At 31.1% G+C, this 14,740-nt stretch overlaps 1 protein-coding gene across 4 annotated transcripts in view; it reads right to left on the reverse strand.

The window, feature by feature from the left end:
- The window catches only part of Rdl (Resistant to dieldrin), a 132,428-nt gene extending 119,401 nt beyond the window's left edge, over positions 1-13,027 (reverse strand). For 2 of the 4 annotated variants that reach the window (XM_088275082.1, XM_088275079.1), the window contains exon 1: positions 12,798-13,027. In XM_088275082.1, the coding sequence (XP_088131208.1) occupies positions 12,798-12,874 (77 nt within the window). In that variant the 5' untranslated portion in view covers positions 12,875-13,027. The remainder of the gene's footprint in view (positions 1-12,797) is intronic. The other 2 variants (XM_088275080.1, XM_088275081.1) reach the window with 1 other exon arrangement.
- Between the last annotated feature and the right edge of the window lie 1,713 nt (positions 13,028-14,740).

The raw sequence follows: 14,740 nt of genomic DNA on the forward strand, positions 1-14,740 counted from the left end.
TCTTCATTATGTTAGGTCAAAAGATAATTCAATTAAACACGTATTTTCACGTCACGCTATTGGCTACTCAATTGCCGATTACCCACGCTTTAGAACTAAAATTTAACAAACAAATATTGGTAAAGGTACGGAACATTTTCGACGTTTCGTGTTATAATCACCACAATAGAAATGTTTAATGAGACTGAATCCATCTACACGTGGTTTCGGTATACAACTGATTCAATCACAACTATTTTTTCACTTTATTCTAAAACATACATATTTAACACAATCTCTTCAATGGAACCGTAAATATAATTTCCGGTAACAATAATTTGGGTAATTTGGTAAATTAAAAATATTAGATTAAAGTATTTGAAGTAAAATGGAATTGATGGATGTTACAGTGTCTGAAGTAATCACTGAAACCAGCTAATGACATGTTGTAAGCTTTGTAAATTCCGAGATTTTCATTTTCTTCTTAATCTTTGTCCACATTTCAAAATTGGCATTATAGAATTCTTTGTTTTTTTTGCATAAGACCTAGTCTGTAATTTTCTCTTACAATTATTATTTTTTACATAGCTTATATTTATATACCTACTTGGCTAAATTTTTTGCTACACATACGTTGTAAAACACGGTGAGAATTCAGAAGATAAAAGCTCAGATAGTTTAAAAGAATATATCATATATCTTAGGTTGGTTAAGTGATCACTTTACACACGTGTAACATTTACCATTCTACCCATGATTGAAAACAAAAATACTCAAATTTTTAAAACTCATTCATATGTATATCATAAATCTCATGATATTTGAGTTCACGGAACGTGTTTATTTTGAGAAAGCTTTTATTTAGATATATGCAAGATCTTAAGCGGATTATTTCACACACTGGGAGACGCTTGAAATCATATTTTTCATGCGGCTTATGATTTGAACATATCATTTTATTCACAACATTTTTGAGAGTATCCAAATCCTTTGTGATCAAAAATTGGAAAACATCCAAAAATGTTGAGTTATAAGTTGTTTGGTTGTAAACGATAACCTTCAGTGTTACTCTAAATGTCCAGTGTGTGGTTCGGATGTCCTTAAGGGTGCGTACGGTCGGTTGGTATACTGCTGAGAAAACGGGCTTAATCGGAGCTGTTATACATGTTTTCTGACTTCGGCACTTGCTAGCATGTGGTTTTAGTACGCATGCGTTCTTGTATTGAGGTTTGCGCACGAATCACGATAGTTGGGTGACGAAAGAGGTAAGATTTTTAAACATTTTTAAGTTTTTTCTAGCGTCACACTTTTAATTTTTGTATGCCTAAATTTGTGCTACAGCCATAATAAAACTACAACGAGTTCTTCAAAAATTTGCAAATTTCATCTTAATGGCGGCGTAATTTAAGTGTCAGTTTAATCGGTGCGTCCCGAAAAATATTTTTGTAAAACTTTGTTTTTTCACAGGTAAAAATATTACTTTATATAATTACAAAAATTAAAGCTGAGAGAAAGTCTTTCGCGTATTGCATTTTGATGCATTTTACGCTTGTTTCGAATTTTTCTCTATTTCCTTAATTGAAATTTGAATTCAAAGAGGCCCGTTGTTATGGGTTAATAAACGATACGATACGAGCGTTAATAAACTTAATTTTTTGAGGAATTTTATGTTTTTTCTATCATTAAGTATTGATTCATCATTCGAGATAACCAAATACATGAAATAATATCACATTCTTCAGGAAAAGTCATTACACAAAAGTGCTTATATTGGATTATTCCAAACGTGCCACCCGAATTCAATAGAAAGATTTCGTTCAAAGTAGTAGTTGGTAGCGGGCCTACATTAAACATAGTTTTAAAGTTACTTTGACATTCATCATAAAACGAGGAAAATAATTAAATATCTTCCTCGTTTTACCCAAAACAGCCATTTGTTTTAAAAATATTCAATAAAATATGAAAATCCTATTAACTTTTGTTGGCGCATAGTAACAAACTAAACATAGAAAAGGGCGCTATTAAGGTTTACGAAAACAGAAGGTTTAAAAAATAAAAGTCATTTGAGCTGTGGGACAATTTCACTTGCCGCATTTGAAGTCAACAGGGGTAGTAATTTTCTTTTCTTGTTTTTTCGCACTACTTCCCATAAACAACAGACGAGGTCGGTCTGTGGAATGTGGAGGTGCTCGTTTCTCGATGTTTGGGAAGCGGAAATATGAACGATATTTTTAAAAGAAGTAGTTTCGTACAACCAAATTGTATTAATCAAGCAAACGTGTCCATGGTATTTTTTTCACATTTGATTGCGAATGCCTACATTCGGGTCTCCTAAACATTTTTTTTTCGAATTTTGTAAAATAAAACTTCTGTGCGTATCACGTTAGGTCTCCCTGAACTCGACTATCATTTTGCATTTCAAAATCTCTTAAGTCCTCAACTATGACAAAGGAAACGCTACTTTTCTTCTTCTGTTCGTGTCTTGTAAGGTTCCTCTGACGTCAACTTGAGAGTAATTGTCCTTGAAATATTATTTTTTGACATCTCATCAAAGATGAAAAAGAATATGGAGATCTGGGCATTTACGGGGCTGACGATTTGTGTGTAAAGTGATCACTTAAACCAGCCAATGACAGCCGTCAGCCCCGTAAATGCCTAGACTACCATATTCTTTTTCATCTTTGATGAGATGTGAAAAAATAATATGAAAATAGCTTCTGTAATTGGAAATAATCCAGACTTTGTGAACAAGTATTTGGACATACTCAAAATGTTGTAAATTGTCCTTGTCTTAGGCAGCTCTAAACAGCACCTTGACGATCTTGATCCCCGTTCAATGTCATTGTATTCCGGAGCCAAGAGATCTGTCTTCTACCCACACCTCGTTAACCCTCTGTTTTGCTTTTCTGACTATGTGATATAGCTTGTACTTTTCCCCTTCATGCACATGTCCCCGGATAGCATTCCTTCCGGACCTTGATATCAATCAGCAACTGTCTCCCTGATCTTGCGCTTTGGAGCACAATAAAAGTTAAACATTTTTTTAAAGCACTTTTATTCTTGGTAATTTTCTCCAACCAGTTTCAATAAGCACCTCGTCATCTTCAGGGATGGAAGATACATACAAAATGATAAGGTGCTTGTCGGAACTCGTTCGAGAAAGATAAAAGTGTTAAAGTGGATTGGAACATTTTAATTTCATTATTTTTTTAGTTTTATAAAATGTGCTGGAACGTATCTGCAAAAAAGATTAAAAGAAATATGTTTTGCTTAAATGATAACTTTGTTATAAAATCACTTTAATTTAATTTAGAAAATATTTTTTTTTAAATTACCTAACGTCTTAGTAAGAATTCTAAATATGGCTTATGCAACATCGCTTACCATAATATATACCTACCTACTAGAGCATAACATGTACTAAAAATATAACCTAAGCATTAGATGTTAAATAACCTATTCCTAAATAAAAGTGGGCTTACTATTTATGATCAAAATAACTTTAAATTAATGTTATTCTTGAGTTAAAGTTTCAAGCCGAAAAAAAAGATATGAAACTAAATATAAAGATGAAATATTTATATACAGACGCCGACCGTCTTGATATACCTGTTTTATTTCGCCTAGCGAAAAAAACCTTCACCCGCCGAATCCCGTCCAAAACACAACTAAATATTTATGTTATAAGCCCCAGTTTATGTGTAAATAAATATATTTAATGTTAAGTAATTTATGCAATGGGTACAAGTATTTCACAATTTCACTTTACTCTACATTTGACCTGATGATGGAATGATTATTACGAAACCCGTAGTCACGAAGTAGTATTTTATAAAAGTGATATTACGCAAAGTGAACGATGAATAATGAAGAGAGTGATCCATTAGCAATGTTTACCGTACTTTTTAATGAATTGAAAGTTAGTTAAACACGTCACTATTTTGTTTTGTGATGAGGGTAAACAAAATGTACCGTCCCCCTTCTACAGACCAATACTGGGAGCTAATTTACAATTGTCGATGTTGTATCTAAGAGGTAGGTACATGTTTTTGTCGTGTTTATACTTTTTTTGTTATTACGAAGATATAAAAAAAACATCTCAAGGGAAATAAGATTGAGTGTTACGATGTCCATATGTAATGTTTTAAATGAACAGGCAGTAACTCACAAATACGGCTTATGGCCAAGTTTCGAGATTTTGGAAGCTTTTCATTTTCTCAAGAAACATCGAAAGGTTGAAATATCATATAAATTTATGAATAATCAACTTTTTTTTAAAATTTACTTTACATAAGGTAATCTCAATTTAATTTCACTCACTACTTTTAAAACTACCAATTTAAGTTCTTTCTTCTTTTAATCTTCTAACAGGTGACACAAAAGTAATGACCTTATCGGAAGATGCCATATTTTTAGCAAATGGTAGCAAATGTCAGATTTGTTTTGACATTTGCAAAGGAAAACAGATATAAATTATACATCACTAGGATACGAATATCTAAAATTCTCTAAAACACGTGTAACGCGCCACCCTTAATCTAGACCACGAGTAAAACAACTTTTTATCGAAAATCGACGAAGCTTATTTGCATCCTTGTTGATATGAGAAAAAGGAGAATTATCGCTTTTGGGACATTAAAAATCTGAATTTAACCCACGAGGTGCAATTATATCTTCTTATGGCATACAGTAGCATGGTGTGATGTTTATGTTTACTTCTTATGTCTATTTTTTCGAAAACGGCGAGGTTAAACGACTACTGTGGACAGCGTGTGTATCAGAGCCACGCCAACTACTTCCTGAATTGGATTAATTGAGAATGAAGAGCATGTGGTTCCAAACAGATGGAGTAATGTTACATACTACAAGAGCCATAACCAATGTTCTGAGGGCTGTGTTCCAGGTCGCCTTATCTCTCGTTTTGGTGATTTGCACTGGTCGACAATATCGCCCGATTTAACCGTTCCAGACATCTATTCTAGGGTTTCTTGAAGTCACGTATTTATGTAAACAAGTTAAAGACTATTGAAGCCCTTAAAGAGAATACTCGTTAAGAATGCGAGAATCTATCGCCTGAAGTTCTGGAAAATGTCATAAATTTTGCTCTTATTGTCGTCTATTCTGGCGGCGGTCACTTGGACGATATCTTTTGTTTGACTTAATTAAGACATCAAGTAGACACAGTCCAAATACAAAACTATAACTTTATATCCATATAATAAAAACACAGCTACAAAAAAAAACATTTGGTTAGTTGAAAGCCATTGCTTTTTTACAATAAGACCACCAATATTCATTTTATATATTCTGTACAGTAAATTTAAATAAAAATAAAAAATACTTAGTTTAAATTTATTTGAATAGTACATATTCTTCAAAATATACTCTGATATTACCATTCAATACAAATTTATTGTTCAATACCTTTGTGAGTTCACTGTCTGAATAATAGATTGATCGGGAGATCGTGTTCTTTCAAGAATAATATGTTATTTTGAAATATTTACAGAGAGGCGTTTTGCGTGTTCGTCTTAACTTATTCTGAAGGCGTTCCCATTCAGAAGAACCGCAAGATTTATTAAGATTCAAAACATCGCGTTTTTGGTGCCTACGACAGATAAAGTTCATTGATATTGTGAGATACACGCCTACCGCCTCCACATACGGGTACCTACCTCCGCCGTCCTTGACTCTTTAGTAAATTCTCGTAATTTTCCGTAAATAAACAGAGTAAGTACTCGTATTACAAATTCCAGCGTGAGAACTCTAAAAGTGGTATCACGTAGTAAATCACGAGCAAGCGAGGACAGTATTATATTTAAACATATATACAATTTATTTTTCTATTTTGTTGATTATTTCGTAACCCACAAATAATATCTTTATTGTGGATTTGGTAAAGAATAAAATAAGTTGTGGAAGAAAACTCCGAGCGTGAAATTTCAAATTATCTGAAATTGAATGTCTATGCCAATGAAATCATTTTCAACTCAAACGTCAATCTGATAATCAGAATTATTTGAACATTAGATGTTTCCATTAAGTCTGACATTTTTATTAAAGAAGTCCTTAAATTGATTTCATGGTCTTTGTAGTAGGCCAGATTGGTGGCATACAGTTAGTTGTATTTGTGGAAAACTTCGAAACATTTTTGTTTACAATACAAAGAGATTAAAAACATCTCTAACAGTAAACATATCTATGTAAATAAAGTTTTTAAATATAATTTGTTGTTCTAGCGTTATGATTTTTTAAAATTATTTTTAACTTTGTTTATGAACAAAAATCTGTGAAAATACTATGTTAAGATATCGTGGATATTATTAGAAACTACTTTTATAATTATATTTATTAAAATGCTTGTGAAGAAATGGAAATATTGAATATCTTTGAAACAACTACGAAATCGTAAACACTGAAAGTGTTTGCCATATATTATATTATACAGCTGTCTAGAAGCTCGTTTTCAGCTACAAGCATTGTATAGTTTTGCTTGTATTACTTTAATATATTCTATAGAGAGTGCTACTACCATTGCCGTCAAAAGAGCTGTTTAGTTATTAAAAAAAAAAATTATTTACCTTTCACAGGTGATTATTAAAACGAGTGTATTTAAATTCAACGTTGTAGTAAAATTTTAAATCAATCTGTAAGTTAAGAAGGGTTAAAATTTTGAAATCAAGTTACAAATTTATGAATATGTGTCAATAAATGTGTCATAAAATGAAGCGTAAAATATTTTTTTTAGAAATGCAACACAATTTTTATTAACGTTTACAATATTTTCTTTCTGCTGTTATATGTGTCTAAGCGGTATTTAAAGCAAGGTATTCATCATGCAGTCCTGATTTGTGGATTAAGAATATGTATAACTGGATGCAGACTAGAGCTCAGAACAATGGGATTTACTGTTATTTATGCAAGGAGAAAAAGAAGAATAGCAACGATGGCCGGGTCACTCGGGTCACCCGGGTCATCGCGGTAGCTTGGGTAAGTATGAAACTGCTAATACGAATAAAAATTTCAGGTAAGAGCGAAAAATTTTAAAGTGATTATTATTAAAACCTTGTTTTAATATTCCACCTACGAATGATATCCTCTGTGATATAACAGTCGTCACTGATTAAATTAATCTCGATTGTGTATCGAGCTGCGTGGTGATCGTATTATACTGGCTTTAATTGAATACGTATCCATCTCGACATAAACATACATCCCTTTATTGAAGGTCAACATTGCGTCCATTTGGAACGGAATCTGATTAGATGCTTCAGTGGACGGTGAGTGCTCGAATATAATTGGTTTAGAGCATACGAAGATAAATTGGTGTCACGAAAATCAAAACTTATCCATTATACATTGTTGCTTAAATTAATTTTATTTACATTACAAACATACATGGTTTTCTTTTCATGTAATGGTTTTTTGTCGACACAATTTTATAATGCAAAGTACAGACACACACACATACACACATAAATATACACACACATACGCACACACACACATGTATTAATATATATATATATATATATATATATATATATATATATATATATATATATATATATATATATATATATATATATATATATATATTTATATATATATAAATATATATATATATATATATATATATATATATATATATATATATATATATATATATATATATATATATATATATATATATATATATATATATATATATATATATATATATATATATATATATATATATATATATATATATATATATATATATATATATGTATATATAAATATACTAGAACGCCACACCACTGTCTTTGCAAACCATCTTCTATACGTGTATAAACATTAGATATCCTCTACCTTTCACATCCATACATAACAAATACATGTGAGGTAATATGTGTTATAATTTTACAATACCACATATTTTATTTAAAGTTGGGGAGATAATATTTACAAAAAAAAAATCATTCATAAATTTGAATATAAAACATTATTTAACGGTACTACTTTATTGAATGATTAACAGAAGCAAAACTATGTATGTAAAATGAATATTACTACAAAAAAGCTCAAGTATAAAAGTAGTGAAGATCAGAAGCGAATAAATGTAGACAAGTCAAAACGATCTTGAGAAAGAAAGTAGAATTGAAAAGGTATTTTTAAATACGGTTTTCTATTATATCCGATAAATCAACCACCGTGAAAAGATACTATTCTTGTCTCGTAAATATTATGATTTGTATTTTCACAATGGAAATAAACCCAAGAATTTATTCTTCCCACGCTTTGACTTTTCCTTCTTCAAAAATGTAACTGGATTTACTGTAAGATAATATGATTTCTTTTCCGTTGAGTTTATTTGACGATTTTGTCACTTATTTAACTCAATTCAGTAGAAAAATATTTGTGCCAAAAAAGATATCCTATTTAAGGAAGAATTTCCTGGAAATGAATATAAATAAACAATTCATCGAACTCAGAAATACGAGCACATTTTAATGGACTATTTGTGGCTGTCAATAACTTTTTTTTAGTAAACGGAATTGTTTATAAAAAATGGTGAAAAAAAGTTTGACTAAAGATTTCATAGAAAATCTATCTCTAATAATTAATATTTGAATTGATATCTTGTGGCTTAGTGATGAATTAGAAAATGGTTTAAAGGACTTAAGAGACTTTTTGATTTTATGTAAATTCAGAACGTTTTGTTAAAATTATATTGGAATTCGATAGCGGTTGGTTTTGATTATTTTTGTTTGGTTGCAATATTTATATTTATGTACATGTATATTATGTTTTATTTACATATATTTATTATTTTATAAATATTTTTCTACTTCAACACGTTTTTGCTGTTCAACCAAGTCTGTTATTTTTCGAAAAGAGAAAAAATCTTCAATAAATAATGCATGGTTTTGGCATTTTCTTTTGAGAATGAACTAAATGAGAGTAGGTTAATTTTTAAAATTTTTTCATTGAACATAAATTTTTAAATCTGTTATTGAGGAAATATTGTTCGCCTCCGTAGTGTAATGGTCAGCACGCTCGGCTACCGTTCTGGAGGTCCCGGGTTCGATTCCCAAGGGGGGTAAAATAAATATAAGTGATTTTTTCACTGTCATATTTATTCAATATAACCCTGGACTGTTACCTGAAGCGGAGGGCTGATCACCTTTCCTTCATGTGTAAACGATCAAGATAACACTGCGTTTATATGACGCAGTGCCTTATGCACCATTGGGGTGCGGATAAGGGTTTTATTATTATTATTATTATTATTGAGGAAATATAATAAAATAGTAGCCGGGGTGGCAAAAAAGTCGAGATTACTTAAAACAAATTATTTGTTTGTACTTTCATAATATATTTAATATTATTTCTATATAAACATCATAAGGTTAAAATAATCTACTTTTGTTATCCTTTTTTTTTTATTTTGCGGCTTTTTATTTTGCGGTAATTAACTCTTTTAATAATAACTGCGAAACTAAATGTATTCATTACAAATACTATATTTTAATTTTCTCAAGTATCTATGGCCCATCCCTGTCCAGATGAAATAAAACTCAAAAAGTTGTGTAACATTATTTTTTTAAATCTACATGTCATTTCACAAAGTAAGTACGAAATCAAATAAAAAAATATGAAACAAATTAAAGTTAAATCAATTTCATTACAATGACACAGGAAAGGATTTAAACCACGAACCTTATGCAATCCAACATTAAATTGAGTATACATTGGTGTAGGTAATTTATGAGGCACAGATGGATTATCTTAAGGACTCCAAGTAAAATCCAAATTAGTGTAAAATAATTTTGGTATTTTAAAATAAACAAAAAGTAAAGTAAAAGTAAATTTCAATTCAATTCTTCATATTGTAACAATAAAATAATATCTCATCATGATGTCAAAAGTTTCAAAATTAAAGTTATATTGTGATTCATAAGCTGTTCAGAGTTCAAACTCGAAAGTAAAAACATCATAATTTAATACAATTTTATACTATGATTTCATTATTCTACTATAATTTTAATAATGTAGGTTCTATTACAAAAAATATAAAAATTAGGTTTACTAAAAAATTCATCGGCAAAAGGAATTAATTTGGTATACGAACTTGATTTAAACATTAATTTGAAATATTTTTTAACATGGCAAATTTACTGAATTCATACACCAAATAATTTAAAGTAGCACCCGTTAATGTTCCTTTAAGTGTTGGTATTAACATAATTTGAGACGAAGATTATTTATAGCTCACCAAATAAGGTTTCAAATAGATATTCATAATACAAACGTAACACACATTCTACGTAAATACGTAAGTAGGTACGTACATAATATATATATATGTAGATTTTTATTTATTGGAGACTCAAACGGTGGAATTTTTTTTTAAACATTTACATAAACATATATATACAGTATCTACTCAATGAATTAGGGCCACGCAGAATTTCACGCAATTTCTCAATTCAAACAGGAATAACTCAGAGAAAACCTTAAATAAAACAACATTGAATTTTATTTACACATGAACACTTTATTACGCTTAAATTATGCATATATTTTCATATAAATATAGTTAGTATTTAGTATTTCCACATTTGGCAGAAATAACTGCCTCAATTCTTTTTGGCATACTTAAAATGCACTGTTTTATTATGTTTTTTATTTCTTCGTCTTCTGACCAATTTTTTTGAATATTTTTTTTTTGACAGTCTACTGTCGGATTTGGAAATGAGTAAACCTTATTTTTTAACATGCTCCATACGTTTTCTATAGGATTAAGGTCCGGAGAATTTCCAGGCCAGGGGAGCAAAGGCAGATTTTTGTTAGACAAAATTTTTATTATTGATTTAGCCCGGTGGCAAGGTGCCCCATCCTGCATGAAGGTGTATGGACCTTCTGTTGGGTCGAGTGTATGGTAGAAGGGCAATAAAATTCGTTCGAGGACCTGCTTATAGGAATTTTGGTTCATTGTTCCTTCCACGAAAAACAACGGCCCAGGTAAATTGTTAATAATACATGACCATATCATTGTTGCAGGGGGGTGTTTGATAACTTTTACCACACAGGCCTCATTGTAACGTTCCATTGGTGCTCTCCTGACGAATCGACGGCTCTCTGTCACGGCTTCTAACCGGCACTCATCACTAAAGATGACCTGAAAAATAATGAAAATTTAAGTTTAATTCAAATATATAAGTTTATTTACTAAAATGATATGTTGAAAATTCAATTTAAATAAATACCTTTTTCCAATCATCTACCGAGTAATTTCGATGTAGCCTGGCCCATTTTAATCTATCCGCTTTCATTCGTGGTGTCAATTTTGGTACTTTTACAGGGCGCCTGCATTTCAGATTTACTTCGTAAAGACGTCGCCTCAGTGTTGATACCGATATATTTATACCCTCTTCTTCCAATTTTATTTTTAATGTTTTAACTGATGCACTACGGTTTTTTAACGCACTTTGAACGATTTTTCGATCAGTCCTCGGTGTTGATTTTCTAATCCTACGACAGTTCTTTCGCCGATTGCTGGAGGCGGGTGACTGATTTTTTATTGATTTTGAAATTCTGTCCACTGTTTGATGAGAAACGTTTTCTTTTTTTGAAATTTCTCTATTAGATAGTATTCCTAATTTCAGTAGCACTATAACACTAGACTTTTTTTCCTCAGAAATGTCTTTACTTTTTCCCATTTTGTCTTTTTCAAAAAAAACACTTGTGTTTACAAAAAAAATTATACTTTATGAACTAAAATTAAAAATTAAGTTTTTTTCACAAGACACGATAACTATATAACCTCTCTGAACAAAACAATAACCAGAACTCAAGAAACTTCACTAATAAATAAGATAGGACTAATTTTTGAACTTTCAACTATCTGTCTACCTGTGCTAATTAGGGACCTTTCTCAGAAAAAGGGTTTTAAATTTTGTAAAGGCTTAAATAATCCAGGTATATTTTACATATTATTGAAGGTAATATACATGATATTAGATGTCAATAGAAAACTTAAAGTATTTATGTAAAATAAATATAATAATCCAAAAGATTTCAGAGTATTCAAAAAAATAATGGGTGGCCCTAATTCATTGAGTAGATACTGTATATATATATATATATATATATATATATATATATATATATATATATATATATATATATATATATATGTGTATAAATATACATATATATATATTTGATGTATATATAAATATATATATATATATATATATATATATATATATATATATATATATATATATGTATATATATATATATATATATATATATATATATATATATATATATATATATATATATATATATATATATATATATATATATATATATATATATATACATAATATATAATTTTTTAATATTGTTTACAATGAAATATTTTCAAAATAATTTTAATATTAGGTTTATTATAAAATGTTGTTGTTTTAACTTTTAGCCATTTAAAAAATATATTTTGGATATTTCTTATTTTATGCATTTAATTAAATGCACGTTACATTGTTCACAATATTTAATTAAAAAAAAAAGATTCTTTAATTATGTATACTTATATGAAATTTATAAACTGTAAAAATTGACTATTTATCGTAGGTCATATCCGCAATGTGGGCGTAGGACTGCCAAGAGACGAACTTTCATAGCGCGGTAAAACTTTTATAAACTTTGTAATTTAAAATAATTTCAAATTTTTTTTATTATTGAAAGGGTTGGCGATGGTGATGGTGATGGTGATGGGCAGCCGATGGTGACGGTGGCGGGTAGTGAAGTGCATCGGTACTCACCCCGCGAGCGCCAACGGGCCAGGGAGCAGCGGCAGGCTGAAGGCCAGCAAGACGGCCACGCGGGCCGCAGTCCCCATCTTGTTCTTCTTCACCGCATCTCACCGCCACCAGCGACACGCGCCGCGCGCTTCCGGCATCCGAAGGCGGAGACGGCAGAATCGGCGATCGGTTCCAGCCAGCGAACTGAGGCTCGAGGCGCGTCCGGCTCAACGTGGCTTCGGCAATGTTATGATCCGACTTCTGGAGGGGCTTCCGCAGCGCCGCCCCCGGGGAGGGGCGGAAACCCGACAGCACACGACGCCGGAGTGGAGACCTACGTCCTCGGCCGCGCCGTTCTCGCCAGACCGCGCGACCCCCGTCGCTTCTCCATCCGCGTCGAGCGGAGCTCAGAATTCCGCTCGGATACCGAATACTCCCTTGTTAAGGCACAGTCTAACTTCCAGGCGCGGCGGGGGCGCAGGCGCGGCCCGGGAGCCCCCCCGGCCGAGCATCGATCGCCGAGTTTTCCCTCTCCCGCGATGACCCGAACACCCGAACGAACGGGCACACCCCCTGGGGGCGGGACCTATTTACATACGTTACGCTGCCCGCGAGCCGGTCACTCGCTCACCTGCTCATACGCCTATAATTAGGCCCGTTATACCCAATTCGGGATCAAACTATGTGGAAAATTACTTCGACACTATGCGCTAATCGACCCTTTGATTTAGACGGAGCGCCGATGATCGATGTCTTAAAATAGAATAAATAAAATAAATAAATATACTTTTTTTAACTTCGGTTACTATCGACAGAGCACTCGTAGTATACTACGTGCCTATAGGCGAGTGGGAATTCCCTTCCCGCCGAGCACATGGTATCGTAGCGTAGAACTGAGGAAGGAAGTGCAGGGGGAGGGCTTTGAATTTGGCGGGAAAACTGTACACTCCGAGAAATCAAGTTCGCGCTAAAAGTAAACATTTCTTTTACGATTTATTCAAAAGTGAATGTAATGTATTCATTGTTATTATTTTATAAAACGTTTTATATATATACATATATATATATATATATATATATATATATTTATATATATATAGATATATATATATATATATATATATATATATATATATATATATATATATATATATATATATATATATATATATATATATATATATATATATATATATATATATATATATATATATATATATATATATATATATATATATTTATTTATGTCGAACTTTTTTGAATATTCAGAATATATTCGTTTTATATTTTAAGATTGATTTGTATTATTTAGGGAATAAAATTAAACACAACATTTCAATTATTTTATATATCTATTTATAATATAGATAATGTAAAATTCATTATATTTAATATCTCGATATTTTTTTAGAATTTTTATTTTTATTAAAATTATATTTATTTTAATTTTCCATTTGATAAAAGAAATCAAGAAAATTTAAAATCAGTAGAATGTGTGTCTCGACTGGCGTCGTTTTGTTCAGAGAGTCAATACGGAGTTCCCACCGGGAAAAGGGTGAGCATTTCCGAGAATTGTAATAATTCTCTCGGGCGGTCTGCAACAGGTGGCGGTAACCAACGTTACAATTACGTGGGATTCTAAAGCCTCATCCAAACTCGTTAAACCTCTTACCGGTCAGCTGACATTTCTAATATTCTATGGGTTATAAAATCATCTCTTATTTAAATTTATATTTTTTCACGATAATAATTTTATTACGGCATCCATGGTGTTATAAGATAAACGTGTTTTGATTTGACATTTTGCTTCGATGAATTATTATGGTAAATGTGCTGAAAAGTATTTTTACTTTCATAATTATTATTATATATATATATATATATATATATGTATGTATATTTGTATATTTATATACATCTACATCTGTTGTTGAAAAAAATCTTTTTTGCTTCGTTTGTGTCAT

Source organism: Brachycentrus maculatus, unplaced genomic scaffold (genome assembly GCF_059751285.1).
Source record: "Brachycentrus maculatus isolate JH-2025_06_01 unplaced genomic scaffold, ASM5975128v1 h1tg000781l, whole genome shotgun sequence".
NCBI lineage: Eukaryota > Metazoa > Arthropoda > Insecta > Trichoptera > Brachycentridae > Brachycentrus > Brachycentrus maculatus.